Source organism: Acyrthosiphon pisum, chromosome A1 (genome assembly GCF_005508785.2).
Source record: "Acyrthosiphon pisum isolate AL4f chromosome A1, pea_aphid_22Mar2018_4r6ur, whole genome shotgun sequence".
Taxonomy (NCBI): domain Eukaryota; kingdom Metazoa; phylum Arthropoda; class Insecta; order Hemiptera; family Aphididae; genus Acyrthosiphon; species Acyrthosiphon pisum.
In genome coordinates, this window is record NC_042494.1 from 143,073,745 (window position 1) to 143,095,553 (window position 21,809).

Below are 21,809 nucleotides of genomic sequence, written 5' to 3' on the forward strand. Positions count from 1 at the left end.
ATAGCAGTTGGGTGTAATATTATTATGGGGTGTCTGTATCACGCATTTTATATACGAACCGTAGATTTTACGATTGCTCGCATTTAAAATCGGTCTTGCAATGGGTGTGTAATTTATTGTCACAGCATATAACGATTATTATTATACTCGGTCGGGGTCAACTATAACATAGGTATGATATAACACGAAATCGAACGAAAGGTTTTTTTTGATTTTTTTGATTTTTTAATACGACGTGCTTCCATTACATTTTATTATAATATTATTTAAAAACACATTTACACAATATTATTACACGATACAACATAATATTATTTAAATTATGATGTCCAAGCGATAAAATTAAATACAAATCGCAATAATAAATGAAATAAAATAGTATTCACCTATAAAATATAAATATATAAATACATAATTATAATATATTATATATATTACTTTTTTTAATATCGATAATGTACACTTTTTACATACATATATAGTTACAGTGTTATGACGGCCGATATGCGGAGTCGCGAATTTCACGCATACCCGTCCGTCGTGTAACGTTCGCGTGACGCGTTTTCGCACGTCTAACGAATTTTATTTTCAAAAAATTTTTTACGTATTATTAATTTAACGGTTGTCTTACCTATCGCGTACTCGCCGCTATAAGCGACGCCGAGGCCGTTGCCCGCCTTCGATGTGGATGAACCGACATCCGGCGAATGCGACGACGACGACGGCGCCGCCTAAACGGAACCGTTAAATTAATAATACGAATCTCAGGTGGTGAGGTGCGTGAAGGGGTACGGGGTGCCGTAGGGCTGGGCGGCCATGTGATAGTGGTACGGCACCATATTCATGCTGGGCCATCTTGTGCTCCTTTTTCCACTTCATCCGCCTGTTCTGGAACCATATCTTTATCTGCCGCTCGGTCAGGCACAGCGCGTGCGCGATCTCGATCCTCCGCCGCCTGGTCAGGTACCGGTTGAAGTGGAACTCTTTCTCCAGCTCCAGCGTCTGGTAACGGGTGTACGACGTGCGCTGCCGTTTCGTCTCGCCGTTGGCGTTCACCGTACCTGCAAACATCGAACACAAAAAACGCATGAGAAAAAACGCTTATTACAATAATATCATAGATATGTGGTGGTGATGACGATGAATATGGGTGTCTGTCAATTATTGCCATAACTCATAAGCTGTCTATAATAAAGGTATTATACGATATATTAAATGACGTGTGAAGGGTGGGTATTATAGGAAATACCCACATAAAATGTTGGGCCGCTGTACTAAAATATGTTTTTGCGTGCCCTATATACAAAACTTCCAATAAAACACACAATACTGCGGTGTCCCATAATATACAGCAAACACGTTACTACAAAATTACTTAATATATTATTGCGTACAATTATATCTTCGAATACCTATCAAAAATTCTTTTCAGCGGACCCTAAAAAGGTAGCCGGGCCCCTGTACTCCATGTCCAACCACCCACCCTATTGTGAAGACCCTGGGTATATTATATTGTGGTATCATTGTAGATTATAAAATATATACTACTAAGTTCTAGTATTTATCAACATCTATATATGGACATAATATAGAGGTATATATAAAATCGTCATATTATAATATAATTTTAAAAATTTATTATACGGTGCAAACAGAAAGCACAATTATGGGTTGCAGCAGCATCTAGGATTTGGAATTAAGAATAAACATACTATTATATTACACATATAGGAGTATCGCGTATAAATATAATATTATGTGAGGACATATTTTGATTTACGAGTGCGCAAATTGCAAGGTTCGTCCGTTTACAAGTAGCTAAATATAGTATATACGATATGCACATATATAATAGCATGTATATTTATACATTTACGTATAGTCTATATAGGTATACCAGAGTGTTATTATGTGAAATTTTTTACCGAAGTACAACACAGAAGTCGTTACTGTATAATATGTATAATTATACGTATATATATAATATATATATATGTGCTCGGTATATAATTTGTGTACACCATCAAGTATATAAACGGACTCAACCACAGATATATACATTGAGCGAGCAGACAATACGACGTAATTGACTGTTCGTCACTGGTGCTCGAAACAGAGCTCACGCGTACACACTGTAATCGTTATATACATATAATATATATATATATTTAGTAAAAGACGTGTATATATTATATATAAATATGCCTATAAATATATAGGTTTACAAGCATAAAGGAATCGCTGAAAAGCGCGCAGTGCAGTTGTGATAAATCTTTCGTATAATTAGACAACCTGTTAAACGGTCTAACGAGCATTTTTTCAACACGTCTCGTGACAACGTAGTTATATATTATTATCATACGTATAGCTAATGTGTGTTATAATTATTATTATTATTATTACTGTAATACGTCAGAGAGGTGTAAGCGTTAATTGTTCGGAGAGCACACGAGCGCCATGAAGTCTGCTGACGTCTTTATTACTATATTATATATACCTGCACGTAATAATATATTATTGTACTCAATCGACTATATTACAATGTCCCTGATGAAAAAAAAACGATTTGAACAAAAGTGGTAAAATCGATGGTCGAAACGACTTCTGCAGTTCTTACACAACGGAACAAAAACACCGGATATCCGTTTCGTCGCGGGTTCCTGTAGGTACGTATATTATATAGCGATAGTGTATACCACTATGTATAATTTTAAATCAGTTGTTAATATCACTGTATACGATCCGATATAGTGTCGTGGAGCGTCACACTCGAAAAACGTTTAATCCTCCAGCCAGCGTCTAGACCGTGTACCGTTGTGCAGCCGGAATTAGTGGTCTGGTGCGGAGGGGGGAGATCGTTTTCAAGTAGACATTCCGAGACAAATTTCGTGTACTTACACGACACGGGCATGTCTTTTTTTGTTTTCCGCGCGTGTATTCTACTTGTCGGTGGTGACGTGTATATGACACGCGCGTTCAGAGGTTGCCAAAAACACGAAACAAAAAAATAGTCAAAAACGTGATAACATCAATAAAACACGACGCGAAAATATGCCTCCTTCTGCCTCTCGCTGACTCACGTACGATATTATTATAATATCTAGTAACAAGCTACAACGCATGTATCCGACGCATACGAGTTAAGCTGCTACGAGGGCTGAAGTATCCCCCCTTGGATACTATTTCAAAGGTTCTTTCTCGTCGATGGTTAACCCACAAATTTGTGTAATACTTTACAGACCCTAACAGTATATTATATGTAATAATTAATAACTGTGTACCTTATACTATGATTATATAATATTTTGTTTATGGTATTTAATGCTATATTTCGTGTCTACCCCACCCTATATGGCTATACTACGATCCTGCGCGTAGGTAAAATATATTTTATTATATTATAATAATACATCGTCGTCTGAGCGACTGAATTCGAAGTCAGCCAACGGTCGATTTGGGCACCAATTATTCCAGCGGTTCGAGGTTCTTGTTTATATTTTTCACGCGTCGCGACGACGGGACTCGGTTGTCACCGCGGCAGACGACGCGTCTAAAACGGTGACAGATCCGCCTGCGATACGAGACATGTCGGTAATGACGACGTCGTCGTCGTCACCGTCGCCGTCGTCGAGTGGGCGCACAGTAATTATTATTATTATTATACGATTTTTTTTTTTTAAATTGTTAAACTTATATATTTTTTTTGTTCGGGAAAACGTCAAAACCACCGACGAATTTTCGCCCCGCGAACAGACATTTCGACGACTAGCGGTGACGATAGTAATAATAATCAGACAAATTAACCGTTGACGTGTATCGTCGGGTCCATGTTTTATTTTAGACTTTTCATATCCCATAATATTATTCATGAATATGTATATTTATATTTCCATCCGCCGTAGAAGCTTATTATTATTTCAAGTTTCGTTATACGGATATAGCGTAGATCGGTGGTGATACGATTCGTCTCGATCGCTACCGCTGTAAAGACAAAAAAATAACTGGCCTTTAATTTTTCTATCGTGTTTATACACACCACGACCACGTCGTCACAATGTCACATTCTGTTCTATCATAATATATCATCGTATTTATGCAAATCGCGATGGTTATAATGAATAATAAATCTATTATTAGGTATTATATAATATCTATATTAGGACACTATATATGTACTCTCTGGTCTAAACATTTTCAACGATATAATATAAACACAAAACCTAACTTCTTTTGAAGTTAGGTTGAAATTAAAATATAATATATTACAAAATATATTATTAAAGGTACCTATACGATGCAGCTGCAGCTTTGTGCACGTATATTAGCCATAAAGTATTTTATAGACGTGAACTTTTTCCGAAAGCCTTTTACCAAGTGCAATTTTTTAGTGGTAGTTGGCGTAAGATCATAGATATCTGGATATCCACTGTCGATCGCTGGTCGCAAACATTGTATAGAGTGCGCGGATATGATGGTCAGAAAAATTCTTATCATGAACTTTTTTTCTTGGGTGGGACTCAATAACAAATATTATTACCGACGTCGTCTGTTAAAAATATTACGATATACATACTTAAATACAATAAAAAATATTAATTTTTGTTTATTTTATTTTCTAATGTCTACTATATAGTACTACTGCTACTATATAGTATGTCTACTATATTATAGTCTATAACGACGTGCTGACAAAAGCTCACTTACGATCGTTTTACAGCTGCAGACGCTCGCGGAGATTTATTTCGATTACGTTTGCCAATTTATTTTCCAGTTTGCATATATATAGGTACCTAATAATTTATTATAATATTCTAAATTAAATAGCTCTACGTACACGCTTCAATGGTGTGGTACGTAGGCATTGCATACGTTAACTATATTGTCTGTGGTCGTTTCGTATAATATATTTATTATTTTAACCCTTGAATATTAGTAACGAATTTATCGTTGTTACAACAGTATGCATTACAAAACATACATAGTATACATATACGATGGATATTAAAATATATAATTATGATCTATTGACCCATTTCGTGTAAGTTATTTTCTTAATACAATACCAAGGAATTAATAAGATAATATAAATACCTATATATTTATCGCAAATATATATTTTTGATAATGCTATAGGTACAGGCGTATAGCATAGGTACAAATAAATAGCCACTCATATTTTAAAATGTGTCTATAAAAACCTATAACCGAAGACAGTAAATGGTTTGCGCTGCGGCAATCGTCTGCAGCAAGTGACATTCGAATAGACTTAAAATATCGAGAGGTTAATTTGAAATTTTAAAAGGTCGTTTTTTTACATGTGCACACTGTTAAAGTATTTTAATAAGGCCAATTTTAGCAAACGCTCGTTCGTATAATTTAAATCGGCTGTAATTCTTTGAAAACAAAAAATGATTAATTTAAAGAGCATTACTCATTAGAAGACACTGCTGTCAAGATAAATATACTATATTCGTTATTTTGATTATTCTGTTTTCTTAAGTATCACAGTGTTTTTATGAAATAAATTAAAAATACTCGTTAATTGAAATAATGATTTTGAGGTATAGGTATAACATAAAATTATACGTACCTATATTAATTATTGTAACAACAAGAACCATAAATTCGTCAGTCTGTGATAAACATGACGATTACATGATTACCTATTATCTATTCAGAATATTTTTTCTAAACCGTCAATGTATAGACTACATACCTAGTATCCAAAATATTATCATATACATTGACGTGTGTTCCATTAAATTAGTATTCTCTTTATTTCATACCGTTAAAATGTTATATAATAAATAATAATTTACGATAATAAAATAAATTCAATACAATATAAAATTATAATATTATCACAATATCATTGCAGGTAATAAATATTCGAGTATACTATTTATAAAATCTTTTATGAATTAAACTCAAAAATTAACACGTGTGATAAAATAAGTTGTTTTTGATAGTACCAATTTCCAGTTAGTGTTGGTGGGAGGGGGTAGTAGCTAGTAAATGTGGGGACGAGAACTTCAGCCATTTTTCCATCAATCGAGTAGTTATATTACACGCTAGGACGAGGTATTATACCGTATTCATTGTATTATACTATTTTGTGTGGAAGGATCCCATCGAATGACTTGACGTTTTCGACGATGACCGTGCGACTTTGATCCCGACCAACCGTTTCGCTGCCGCCGCCGCCATGACCGATCGCGGCCAACTGTATTATATTCAACGAGTTAGTATTATAATAATATATACCAAGGTGTTGTACGCGAAATATGGACCAGCCCCCGTATAATATAATATATTGCGACTCGCGTATCTATAGTTAATAATAATTTCGTTTCGTTGACGCTCGTCGACGGCTGGACATCGAGTATTTCGTAATAATAATATATCAAACACACATAATATAGGTACAACAACTGTACAATATTGTTTGTGTTCAACATGTTTTGTGTTCTTGGTACGTGTGATGGAAATGGAAAACCGCGACTTGGGAAAAACCCCGGTTTCCTTCGCGGTTACACCCTATACTCGGGCCTTCGGAAGAGGAACTGTATAGTGTGTGTGTGGGGGGGGAGGTTGGAAAAAGAAACGTTCGCGAGAAGAACGCGTCGGCAACGGTGCAATAATGCTGTATATCTATATGCCCTGCAACAGTATATATGTGCCGCGAGGTAAGTGAAAACGATTTGAGTGACGGGCCGACCCGCGAGCGTATATAAACCCGAGTGCGTGGCGTACATATACACACGCGCGTTGAAAAGAGAGTCCCGGACAGTTATAAATGGCCAGACGGCGGCGTTACGCGCACTCACCCCTTCGTAGCCCCTCATCCCCGTCGGACAAAAAAAAAATAACCTCCGCGTGTGAGTTCCGCGGCTTTCGAAATTGTGTTTATTGAAACCGAGTATACCTAACTATATATACCTAGGCGTGGCGATATTACATGCGTGTGCGCGACAACGGTCCACGCGCGTGTGTGCGAGCGAGAGGAAACAATAATAATAATACGAAAAAATCCCCATGTACACGAAACGCATACACCTATGCAGTGTATAGCTGGTACCAATAATACTACCACTCGCGTATAATACGTCTCACACGAAGACCGAGAAAGAGTGCAGGCTGAAGGACGCAGCGATATACGATATAATAATATATAACATAGGTAGGTAAACGTGCGCACAACAATTTACGGCGGGAGATATTTGAAACAAATTGAATCGGATGGGGGAGTCGGAATTTTTCCTAAATATATATATATGTAATAACATTTCGCCCGTATATACCTTTACCATGGGTATACGACCTACCGCTATACTATATAATATGTAATATTATGACGTGCAGCAGTCTAGTTCCTTGGAGCTCGACAGCGGCGTAATTGAATGCGACGCTGCTGGCGCACTGCGCGGACGCGGTCCGAGAAACCGTAGTACAAATCGTTCGCGTAATGTTGTACCGCGGTTGGGGTAGAAGGGTGGGACGTCACGTTTCAAACGGCAAATTATATCGCGGTTATGACACATGCGGCAAAGACGCCACCACCACCACCCTTGCCACCCCTACCACCTCTATAATAGTACCGGTCAGAGAGACGTCGCGCGTATATATATATATATATCCATCAGCTATAGGTGGTGGAAAGGGGTGTATTGTAAGGGTGTGTTTTTATAATAGCTCCGGATCGCTAGCGCTCGAGAGTGCGACTGTGTGCGGGCAGCGGTTCACCCTGTCACAAAATGCGGGAATAGTGTATACATATAGGTATATATAAAACTAATTGTGCGGGGTGGAAGTCCGGATATATAGAATAGAATAATATCTACTTATATACGGAAGTTTTCTCCCGAGACATTCGAACGTGAACCGCGATAGTTTCTACTGCACTACAATAGTGTACATACATTGCATCGTTTATATGACCACGGGACTGCACGATAGTATCATAATATTATGTAATAAACAATACATATAAATTATTGTCGTTTGTATCCATTAACGTTTAGTCCATTAACATAACAGTCGCGGGACTCATTCAAGTGTGTAATATTAGTGTAATATATACTGGAGTATGTAGAGAGGTACCTGTGCATATTCAAAAAAAAACAACGGGCCATTAAAAAAATAACGCGTTGATATACTCACGACGAGCGACTTCGCGAAATCGTATGTGCATATATTATACTAAGCGCCAGATTAAAAATGGTTAAAAATAAACGATTCGCCCGTACTTGCCAAGTGCTCCCACATCAGCTATGGAAGTGACCAAGATCGCGAACGCACACACATATATATGTATATACATATGTATAATAATGTAATAATAATAATAATATTATAATATACTTTAAAACTCGCGTACCGTATCCAAACTCGATTTAAACGCAATTTGTTAACGTTGCCAAAACAAAATAAAATAAAATAAATAGTTTTGTTCACTCGCATAGTTGTCTATCTCTGCAGTATAATATAGTCTGTAGGACTATATAGCTGTATTTTCCGCGATATCTGTATATTGCATAGATTCTTATAATTTATACAAGCGAATAGAATAGAATATCTAAAAAAAAATGTTATTGATTCAAGCTGTTTTTTTTAAATGTATTAAAAATTAAAAAATAACCTTTAATCAACATACAATTTTCTACCGGATGTATACGATAAGTGTGCAGGGGCCATAAGATCACTCCTATTATACAGTAGGTATACCTAAAAAATGATTACAGACATAATATGATAAATATAAAAAAAAACACATAATGTTTAGATTTGTAATATCTAGGTATACCTAGGCTACTTAGCTATTGCTCAAAATCTATAACAGAATTCATTCTAATGGAAAAGTCTGTCAACTACGTATAATATATCGTAACCTATAGGTAAAACTGTACAAAAATATTATTACTGAATCATAATTAATTGTGATTACTCTATGGTTATCATTATATTTGTCTACTTAGGACACACCAGTTTTGTCGATAACATATCCATAAAAAATAATTTATTATCGTTGATGGATTTTATATGTCTTCATATTCATTACACATAATATAATGGACGAAGTGTTAAAACAAATTAAATAAACGCGTCAATTACTTTTGTATTGCATAATATGCATACACATTGTTAACATAATTAGGTACCTATTTAATTTGTATTATAAAGTTTTTATTTAATTTCTTGTCACAATGTTATTGAGCAATAAGTAAAAATTGTTATAGTATTTATTCGTTGTTACAAATATTGTACAGCCGATAATAATATACTCCATATATGCATCCGGTGACTCATCGTAAACTGATAAAAAATAATTCTGGACCCCTTTTTACTTTATATGATTGTCGGTCATAGGAATAATATGTAGAGTAAGGACGTAACTCGATAACATCGAAAGGTTATTTTACATTAATGGTTATTATATAATTTCCAAACAATTTAACTCGTTTCTAAACTAGTATTTTCGAACATAAGATTTTCGTACGTTTATTTATATAGTACCTAAATTTAAAATTAATCAGAATTCTATTTTCATCACAATATTCAAAATATTGAAATATTATAAATTTAGAACGCATAAAAAATAAATTTTACTCAAAATGTACACTTGTTTTTTATATTATCAGTTTTGATGAATACATGATACAAATTAATATCATACACAATAATTACTGTTACAAATAATATTATCGTGGAAAAATAATGAATTAGTGTCAAGTGTATTTTATCTCATAATTTGTAATTTTATTAGCTTTCAACAAAACAGTATTTCAGATTAAAATAATTATAATATATTGTTTAAATTTGCATTGTCCACTATGGACATTTTTTATTATAATATTATTATACTATATTGTTTTAAATTAATTTTTATCGAACCACCACAATCGTGAGTGCGTCATATTTACTTTAATGTAGATTGTAGAATATAATATTATTTTTAATTCTCCTAATATATGTTTCCAAGTAAGAACTTATTATTTTTTTTTTTGAACTGACCGACAAAAGTGCACATTATTCATTCTATATACGAATCGGCCCCGCCGGGTTCTGATATCCTAACACTATAACCGTCAAGAGACGGTGTTAAATGACTGCGACGATTGTTTATTTGTAAAGATTGTTTGATGTATAGATCGGTATATGACAGTAACATACCACGACAATGATATAATGATGTAAATAGTGATGTTTTAAAGTGCACCAAAGTGTTTTATATTGTATATTGTACCTATACCGTATACCTATATGACCCCGTCACTTGTATGACACCGTGGATATTTTATATTTTACCGATGGTTAATTAGTAGAGGGTGCAGAAGTGTTGACTCAGTCACAAATAAAATTTAAATACAATTTTTTTCTTAAAACCTATACGAATACTTTTACAAAAATCGATGAATTACATAAGTTGACGAATGTCAAGTCTGCTCTTCGAAAAAAAGCCATATTATTAGTTTTTCCACCACACCAAGACTTTAAGGTCAACCCACTCAGACGAGATTCGAACTTTATATACCACATCAGTTAAGTTATAGAAAGTCAGACAGGACCTGCAGCAAATACAGCGTTGACGAATTATTTTGCATATTCGTGACCCGCACTTGCACAGCATGTCATTATAATATGTAGTGTGCACATGATTTTTCAACAAAATTACAAACCCATGACAGTTTTTGGAGTATAATTAGTTACCCATCGGACGAAACACCACTGGATATGATATAATACAATATTATATGATGTGCATAATATACCTCGCCCATTGGGGTGCGAAGCCTCTTGGACACTGGCCAGGCGCGCGTAGTTTATGGTGTACGGATTGCGGGTGGTGGTGGCGGCGACGACGGCGATTAGGCCGAGTGATTTTGTCAACCCAACAACAATAATATTGTGTTTTTCGTAGGTTCGAGAGGAATTTGATAGGAAAATACTCGTCCACATCGCACAGAGCGTCAAAACGAAAATAGATTTCGAATGCATTCCGTCAAAAATAATGTTTAAAATATAATTAATATAACAATAGCATATGGTATATTTGTATTATATTATATGGTTCCGGCCTATGAGGATCAATATTAATTAATAACCAAACAAGTGGAAATAATCGTATACGGCCTGTGAGTAGGTTCCAATATTATTACTTTACGATTGCATACATGACGAATTTGTTGAAATCAATAAATTATATAGTTTGTACAATCCGTGGTTTTCCGGTACCGATTGAAACTCATTCAATTTTTAATATAACCAAAACAGTACGACGTCACACGTCATTAGGTATATAATAAGTTTAAGAGAATAGTCATGCCAAATGCCAATTTAAGAACATGGATTTTATATTATATTATTATGATAATTGTATATTAAAAATTTACTAGAAAACAACTTTTTGCGTGTTTAACTCCATACCTGCCCCCTTTCTACTACCATCACCCACACATAAATCGGCTCGATACAGCAATTATTAAGTAATGTGACGTGATCGCGTTGTGCATTATCGGTTTTTTTGTCTCATCACGTCATAAATGTTACTATATATACATTATTCTATTATAATAGTATGTATTATGTTCATGACAGAGTCATCAGCGTATGTATGTCATAATGTCATGATAAATATAATATAATATCGCAACGATAACCTGCAGCTGTTGTACGCCTGTACCGTGAACAAGAATGATATGACCGGTGACAAAAATAACGCTGAGATGTGTGTGTGTGTGTGTGTGTGTTTAATCACTCAGACCAGAAAAAAAGGATTCTACTTATAAGTAATTTCGTAGGCATTACAACAGGCGCGATAAGACTTAACATAACGTGTATATATATAATATAATGTACAAATTTTTGAGAGCGGTTACGAATCTTTTCGTCTTCTCGTTATAGAGTACAACGAGCCATGATAACAAGAAAGAAATTGGGCAACAGTTATTAAAATATAATATTATTATGATTGCGAATTAGATGACTCGTTCGCCACTATTATTATATCCTCGTGCTGATAAACGCATTATTATCGTATAGTGTAGTAAAATAATTATACTCGTCTCGGTTCAAAGCGATGACGTAGTGTTTGGTTGAGTTTTCATCTATATATTATATTATTGTGGTAGTATGAAAACTACTCATATCTGACTAGGTCACCTTTTTATAGCGATTATATTTTACGCGGGTCAAACGAATCTTTCACGATAAACTAACAACACCGCAATACATATAAATAGGTGACAATATGTAATATTATAATGCGTGATATTGTCAGCGTTCGTCATTCTTTCACGCGCTGTTTTCCATATCGAAATAAAATTATAATTGTAAATATTGTAAACGCGAACGACGAGCATAGTCGACCGAAATCCTGTACGGCCGCTTACAATAATAAGTTCGTCCGGATTATATGAATAATGTGACTGCGCTACACACGAAACCACACGCAATAAATCACCTTCAACCGACTCGGACGACTGTCCATATACGTATACCTCGGTGTATACATAATAATATTACGTATAATAATATATACGGTCGGTATATATCTACGACGGCGACGACGGTTTAAGTATAAACACTATATCCGATATAGACGAGACGGACGAGACGGACGGCCGGACAGACGGTGGTACAAACTATATATATATTATGTACCTACCTATATATTATAAAGAGAGAGTGAGAAATTGAAACCAGCAATTTTCGTCGAGTACGTCTCACGACGCGCATTCAAATGATATTGTCGACATATTATTATATATAGCTATATATAACATGACGTTTACAAAAAAAAAAAATTATAATATTACCTATATATAATATTTTTTGCTAGTTCTTCGTCATCACCGTCGTATGAATAATTATTATTGTACAATACGATCGGCGAACATATTTTGTGCGACACGACCCCCACAAACGCCCGGAGGAACGTTACCGCGCGTGGTAATTACCGCGATCGCGCCACCGGTCGTACCGGTTTATTCCGCGGCGGTGCGCCCGTAAATCACCGCGCGCGCGTCATTTCACCCGGTCGCGACGTGCACCGCACCCTTTGAAGAGCGCACACTGGTCCGCTCCGCACACGCACAACAAGTCATAATAATATATTATGTACGCGAACGAAAACATCGCACTCGGTTTTATGTGTATATAATACCTATATTTATTTATTATTCGTAATGCGCGACTACCAGTTGCTTCTATGTAGGTACACAATATTGTTATTATAACGTCTACAGTGGCACCGCGGCGTGTGTTTTAAATCAATTTTCGACGTTCCGACGACATAAACAGACCGAAGTTAAACACTCTAGTCGTGTTTCGGGTGCACGTATACAATAATATTATAATGCACTGTATTTGATGGATATACGCATCTATGTATATAATATAGGGGAAAAATAAAATACACACGCACGGCGAGAAAAACCACCGGCGGTGGCGGCGGCCCAAAAGAAATTTATGGCGTTTAGATTGGGTGCCCGGCCGGATTCCTCGGCTGTCACTCGCTAGCCGGAGATATCTCAGTCGTTGTATGTTTATATATATTGTTATATACGCGCCCGAATAAGTGTGTGTGTATGTGTGTGTGCTACTTACACGCACAACAGCGGCGGTCGACCGCCGCGGGGAGGGCAAAGGAAATTTACCGTTTTCTTATACAACGTGCGCACCGCATATTATATACACCTATGTATTATACATTTATACCTATATATAACTTATACACAAACACACCCCCCCAGTTAGCATTTCGCCCTCCCGCCTGCGGTCAAAGTGCGGTGCAAAAAATAACGCGCATAATAAAGAATAAGTGCGGCCAGCAGCTATCTCTCGACGTTCGTATATACACATACTACATATATATATAGGTACCGCGGGCGGCGCCCTCCTCCCACGGGGTGTTGCTCTCGAGCTAATAGACCTCGAACTTTTTTTTTTTTTACTGATAAAACACCATGGGAATTGGTTCGACCCGTTGTTTTTTAGGGTCCCCCGCGTTTCCTAAGTGTGTGTGTGTGTGTTTTCAGGCCAAAGGGAAATGGTTTAATTGATACACACCCGGTGATCGTAAATCAAACGTGAGATTGCGTGCGTGGTGTATTATATACGTAGGTACGTGTGTACACTGTAAGGGACAAGCAGTAGTAAGCCGCCACCACGCGTGTGGAGTATATTATATATATATATGGGTATACGGGTCACGGGCGGCGGTCGGGATGTCAAACGATAAAAAACAAAACGAGACTGTGGCCGGAGAAAATTGATTTTTATTTCGCCTATTCTCTTATGTTATTGTTATTTTTTTCTCATTCCGATACGGTTTTTTAATTCCATATTTATATAATACCTATTCATGTCGTTGTTTAATTGTCCGTCTCGGCCTGTTATGTTATAAATATAGGTAGGTATATATAGTATATAATATACACTATATTATACAGCTATGTACTTAGGAACAATGGTGTACGCATTTCGTTTAAATTGTATTTTTAGCAAACCTCCCTTAGGCCTGTAAATACAGATTGTGTACATAGAAAAACTGTAATAAAACATTTACGAGTGTATATATAATCGTACACACACACGCGATTTTTTTATGCATACGATAGGTATTAGAGACTTAGAGTTATATTTGGCATGATACATAGAAGATTTATGGATAGAAATTTCAAAAATGAGTTGGCGGAGCTCGTACATCATGTATCGTCCTCGTCCACCGCGGTAAATATTTAATGAACAATATTATAATGTAATATTATTAGTGTCAATGTGATGAATAATATTATTATGTATATTTATGACTTATGTTATTTTTTCGCATAAACATGATGACGTGTGAAATTAACATTTTCACCGAACCCAAATCTGTATTTTTTATGAAAATTAAAATAACGATACATCAATTTATAATAAATAATATGTGATCTCGGAATACGGAGTTATAAAATTTCAAAATATTAAAAATATCCTAATAATGTTCCCGTGGTGATTTTATAAAATATGGCACCACTCGTTGTAATCGTTGTATCTATATAAGACGTAGTTTTTATCGAACGAATGTCATCGTTTCTCTACTCATAGAATATACAATATTATATATTATGTACCTATTGTTATATATCTGTTACCATCCTAACGTGTTATGCGATTTTATGCAACAACGTTTCATTTCTCTGAACATAAATCATGGTGTAATTAAATTGTATAAAATATATGTAGGTATAAATAAATCGTGTTCGTCTAATCCCCGTGGTTTTTGTAGCAATCCGTCACCGTGATTAAAAGTTAATAAATAAACGAATTCATTCGGGTTGAAGCAAGTTTTCAACAAAACCGTAATTTAAAAACAGAAACAAAAATTTAAACAGCTAATATAAAATAATATGCAATATGTCGTATGACTTGCGTGTGACGAATTATATATTAAAATATGTAATATTATTATCATATATATTTATAATTTTATGTCATAGCGATTGGCGAATTGCTCTTGCGACAGACATTTTGTTCGGGTGGCGATGGTTTGCGTCGTCGCCGACATTTTCCATACTATATTATATTCGTCCGTCATCGTTCATCGTATTCGTTGATAATATATATAGAGTAATATATTATAATATTAGTATTTATCATATTATTATATACTGTAAGTATGTAGACAGAACCTAAAGTTTTTATAGTTCAAATGTTTTTAAACTTTTGACATTTTTTCAACTTTAATAGTATTTTATTCTATGGGACTACAATTTTACCAACAATAAAACAATTTGACAATATTAAAAGCTTATGAATTATAGATAATACAATTAACGGTGAAATATATGGCTAACGCTGGATATCCTCGATAGTAACTTTTTTGAATATACCTACTGGAAAAACTTTTACATTACATGTCAACTTTTTCCAAAAAAATTGTAAAAATAATAATATCTGTATTTAACGTTATACATATTTTATGAGTCATAAATATTTGACTACCCCTGGACTCGCACGAATCCATGATTGTACGCCGTTATACTATGACCGCCGCAACCCATTCATATATTTTACGCTTGCCATAATAAAATTCGGTTCGAAGTTCGAACCTGTTTTCTGTCATCATAATAATATACTCGCAGAAACATAACACCATACAGCACACATCGATAAGACTATAGGTAGGTGCATAATATTATATTATACCTACACACAGCTTATTTTATATACATTTAAAATATTATAATCGTATTATTATTATTATTATTATTATTTCGTGTGTTCCTTCGTATCGGTGGCTGACATACTGTTGCACGCGGGGTGTGTGTGGTGGTACACATAATATTATAATAGTAGCTGGTTTAATACAGAGAGCATGTACGCTACATGGCCCACGCCTGCGTTCGGCACATAAATCATTCTACAAAACACACTACTAACGCTTATTTAAAAAATAAAAATCTCTGAACGGTTTTATAATATATATTATATGTATATAAATATTAAAACAGAAGAAAAAAATACTTTGCCAGAACACTGTGTACACACACACGCGCGCGCACATACTTGCACGCGCGCTTGCGGCGAACAAAGTTTTAATTATAACTTTCTTTTGTCGCCGCCGCCAAAAAGACAAAAATCCGTTGATTTCGTCGTTTATAGTATACTTTATAGGATATAAATCACGCGAACCAAACGCTGCCGAGGCGACAACGGACACTATACATGTAATAATAATAACACGCGTGCAGGTATATCATAAGTATAAGGTAACACTGTAAACTCGTCTGTACAACATCTTATAATAATTATTATTAGGTAGGTATATAATATATATTATACCTAACCCAGGGATGAAAATATTATTAATATCGTATTATTATTATTAATTATTATTTTTTTTACTAGAATAACTGTTGTACTGTTGTGGTTCGTCTTTCCGTCGACGAGGTTCGTACCGGTGTTGCAGGTGTGTCTTGTGTTTACGCGTTCGCATTTCCGTCTGGTTTGTGTACGGCGGGCGCGACGTGTGCTTTTCATATACGAAACGATTTTCCATCCTCGTCGTACAAATAAACTGAACGCCGCCACAATGCGATAAAAGCGCGCCAGTGTATAATCGTGTTAAATCGGGGGTTGGGGATTACTAGACTGATCGCGATAGGTCTCGCGCGATCGATCGCAGTATAACCTGATATAGTGATACGCGGTCAATAAAAGTTTTTTTAAGTAGAAGTTGCGTAGGTTCAGAAATAAAGGTTTTTATAATATTGATATACAACACACGACTTCAAAAAAAAAATTTGTTAAGTTTGGTTTAAAAAATTATTTTGTATTATGTATAAAATATGTTTTAAATTACCTGTTTACTTATAATTCTGTAATGAAAAAAAAAACATAACACTTGAGTGAATATTTATAATGATTTATAGATAAAACATGATATTATAGACGTGAAAGAATTTATATCATATTGATCTTGCCTGATTTGAATTTTGAATTATACAAGCAGGTACGATATAGTGAGTGCAGAGTGGCAAATGCGGATGTGTTATAATATTGTGCTATAACCACCATGCAAAAATAAATATAGGTACCTGAGAATTATATAAGTAAGTATGTAAACAGATCGTCATAGTCATTGGTATTGTTTGGTATAACCAGTAATACCTTTATCAAAAGTAAATCCACATAGTACTTCAGAACGGTTTTAAAATAAATACCTACATTTAATATGGTTTGTAGACGTGTGACTATAGATCTGCGCTTATCGAAATATATATATGACGGTAGACGAGAAACGTTCAATGATTTATCGCACGAGAGCAACCGCACTATATAACAAGGTCATAGGTGTATATATTTTTGTTTATCGTATACATTGCATAAATACATTCATAATCAGAAAACACACATATCGTCGAGAAATTTGTTTGTATTCGTTCCTCCTAATAACACAATGGTTGTATAGAGATATATAGTGCGTTAATTTTTTTAACTAAAATATTGGCCACCACCCAATTGCTTCAAAACGATTACGAACCATGGCCACGGTATATTATTGCAATAGGTACCCATACAATATAATAATATACTAATATGCATACCGTGACATCGCGGTGCGAACTCGTAGACTTTCAATCTCGGTCTGGTCTGAGATATCATGCCGTTCGGGTGGACATATATTATTATTATGATTCGAAACGCACGTGACGATGATATATTATATAAGGTACCTGTGCAGAAGACTTGGTCGTCGGCAGAGAGATAATATAACATAATATATAATATATTACAACTCGCGCTAATATATAAACGGAAACGATATCGGACACATATTATACAATATATATATACGTGAGTATAATATATCTATATTTGTCGGTTGCACGTACGCTTTTAAATCATTCCGACACGAATTGAATCTGACCGCCGGCACGCCGCGGTACAACTACGACCATAATATCACATAATATATTTGTATATATACAAACGCGCGGTCCGTAAAAAAAAAACGTCTTCATCGAAAATTTTAACACACACACACTCTAATTTTACAAGTAGTTTATTATAATATACGTCTTAAACGCATACACCATATATATATATAGTGCTTTAAGCGCGAGTGCGTGTTGTGCGTATGTTTCAATATTATCTCCATTACAGTTATTTAATTAACGCCCGACCGGGGCCGTGTGCGATGGCGGGGGCGGAGGGCCCGCCACCGATAATTTACGACGTCCTCGGCCGGCCGACAATATTGTAATAATATAATATGCGGTCCCCGTCGCCCCCTTTAAAAACGCCGTATACAGTTGTACTATACTACAACGGATTGCCTACTCTACACACACGCCGCCGACGATAGTGGCAATCGTAATATTTGTAGTTGAAGTAGACAGTAGTAGTAGTAGTAGTAGTAGTAGTAGTAGTAGAAGTAGTAGTAATGGTGGTGGTGATGATAGTTTTGAACGACCCCAAATCCTATATCACATATTATTATGTATTACACGATATGCGTGTAACATTATTATAATGTTGCCGATAATTGGGGTTAACGTTTTTTTCTAGAATTTTTATTTATATTATTTTTTTTTTTTTGTCTCCTTTTAATTTATTGTACGACTTATTATAATAATATGCTACAACACACGCCGTCGCTCCCCTTTTTGGCGCACTAGTCAAAAGAGAGGATGACTACGCGCGTAACACGGCACATTTAACCTGACCGATTTGACTCCCGCCGCAGTCAGTCAGTCGTCGGCGGCATACATAAAACGTCTTCTGTGTATATGATTTACTATTATTTCGCTTTTTTTTCTCGATCGCCAAAAACACATTATTTACGCCGCGTGTGATGTATACTTTACACATATATATATATATTATACGAGTATGCGTCTCCCGCATACATGTACGCGTGTATTTTTTACTCCAATCATTTGTACGGACGCGGTTTTTTTTCCGTCGGTTTTTTTCGTTAACATAATTTACACCACGCGCGACAGACTGTGATGTTCTGTATAGGCCGCCGCCTCGGGACGTATCGTATCACCGTCTCATGTGTGCCGGAAAACTATTTCCGAATCATCTTCGCGTGTACGACAATAATATAAGCCACACGCGATTGTATGCTGCAGCGGGGCCCATCCATTCGAACGGGTTTCACAGAACAAAATTTTACATGCTCATAGGTACTACTGATCGAGAGTTTCGGACAAGTCGTACGATCTTGGGATTCGTTTTCAATATTGTACGAGAAAATTAATATCCGGAAATCGAACGAGCATCAAACTGCAGGGGCCAAGACAACTGTTGCAAGACTACAACCTGCAGTATTATACGAGTACGCAATAGTACACAGTGAGTTCCGCTCGCACTGGTTTAACCGTTTATTGGAATCAAAAAAGATAAACCAAAATCAAGTCGTATATGTTACGAATTTTAAATTTACCTTTGATTAGGATCACTATATAATATGTACCGGATATAATATTGAATCACTATTTTAAACCTTCTTTTTTTTTATCGATTTTATGGCTTTCCGAAAAGTTTACGTTTGGAGACTGATTATGGTTTACTATAATATACCTATATATTATAAAATATACTATTTTCATATGTGATTGAACATCATGAGCAGACGTCACAGTGTATTGTTGTTGGAAGAATGATATTATATACGATCGCTATCTCTCGTATATGATAATATATAGTATTAAATCATATAGTAAATTATATGGTAAGAATAGTAGGTATATATACGAGCGTGTTTGTGTGTAGTATAATTTCACGCACGTTTGTTTAATTACATAGTATATAAATATATGCGGTGTATCAGAGTCGTGTTTAGATTCATCCAATGTGTACCGTATAACAAGAAATAACTTATAAATTAGATTGAGTCTTACAACAATAAATAATATAATATACTATTACGGTCATCCCCCATTTCTAACTATGGAGATTCGTTCGATCCATCGCGTATTTGCAGGTCTCACTGCGATGACAATCGGTGGTCATAGTATCGAATGCGTTAACGTCACTCGAGTAATTAAAAATTACAATAATATCCTGTATATAAATAATATAAATATATAATATTTTATAATGCGCGCGAGGTATGTGCCATTGCCCCCGTTGATATACGATTTGTATATATCGGATAACATTTGTTTTATGTTAAAAATTATTTGAATTTAATTGTATACAACGGTCGTTTTAAAGTTAAAATGTATATTATATTTTATTGTTTGATTAATACTGCGCAACGCCAGGAGCACACATAGGTATTGCTGCAGATATCAATACATTTCCATTCGAATACGTTCAGACTATTCCATATAATATTATATAGTTATACAGTTCAAATAGGTACTCAGCATATTTTTATCAATTAGCGTTTGTTATTATGTTAATAATTACAGCACGATTTAGTTTAGATTTCTTTGGAGATGTGTGTACAAAACATTTTAGCTGGATTATCTTATATCAGGAGAATTGAAACGTCGTTGTCAAGAGTGAGACTGAAAACATAAATCTCGGTGTTGTGCTACTGTGATTAGTAGTAGTTTGATTTATTTTAGTATTGGTCGAGATGTAGAGTTTTATTTGATTTTTTTTCAACATGCGCATTTCTGATTAGCTCAAGTGTTATATTTAAATAGCTTTGTAAACACGAGGAAAAATAACTAGAGTAGCTCTATAGTAATTACATTTCTCGACGTTTAATCATGAGCGACAGTATCTCTTAAAAAACACTTACGAATTTTAATTTGCCCGTTTGAATTAAACCTTTGGTAACGTATATAAAAAATGAATGCGGTCAAACATCCGTAATGTTGAGCAGCGCCAAGTTGGGTGTTTACCCGGTGGCCAAGGCTCAGTCATAATAATATCTATATAGAGAGTTTGTTTTATTTATAGTGTACAATGCTGTGTACATATTATTATTATTGCTATAATATGCATTTTGGACAACAGTTTTTCAGTTTTACCTGTTCTACCTCCGTGCGTTATGCGTAGGCCTGTAATGCGAAAATTAAGCAATGCAAATCCGAAATTTTTTTTGGGCAAATTATGATCGTAGGAATTCCATTATTAATTTAACGGAAAAAAATAAAAATTATGTCTTGTCGGTGATGCAACGCAAAAATTCCAACGACAATTGATGACATTAATGTATACCTTCAAAATAACGACACTATTCCAGCAATATTGTTATTCCTATAATTAAGTACACGAATTTCGTGAGTTTTGTATACCGACCGCGGAGGAAAATTCGGTTACGTTCCGTCTGTTTTCATTCAGCGGTTTCTTGAAGA

The 21,809-nt window shown here is 35.0% G+C and overlaps 1 protein-coding gene across 1 annotated transcript in view; it reads right to left on the reverse strand.

Moving 5' to 3' along the window:
* Positions 1 to 381: 381 nt before the first annotated feature.
* Positions 382 to 21,809, reverse strand: part of LOC100575340 (homeotic protein Sex combs reduced-like) — a 31,372-nt gene continuing 9,944 nt past the window's right edge. The window contains 2 exon segments of the mRNA XM_008184306.3: positions 382 to 848; positions 850 to 1,061. Of these exon segments, the coding sequence (XP_008182528.1) occupies positions 765 to 848; positions 850 to 1,061 (296 nt within the window). The 3' untranslated portion in view covers positions 382 to 764.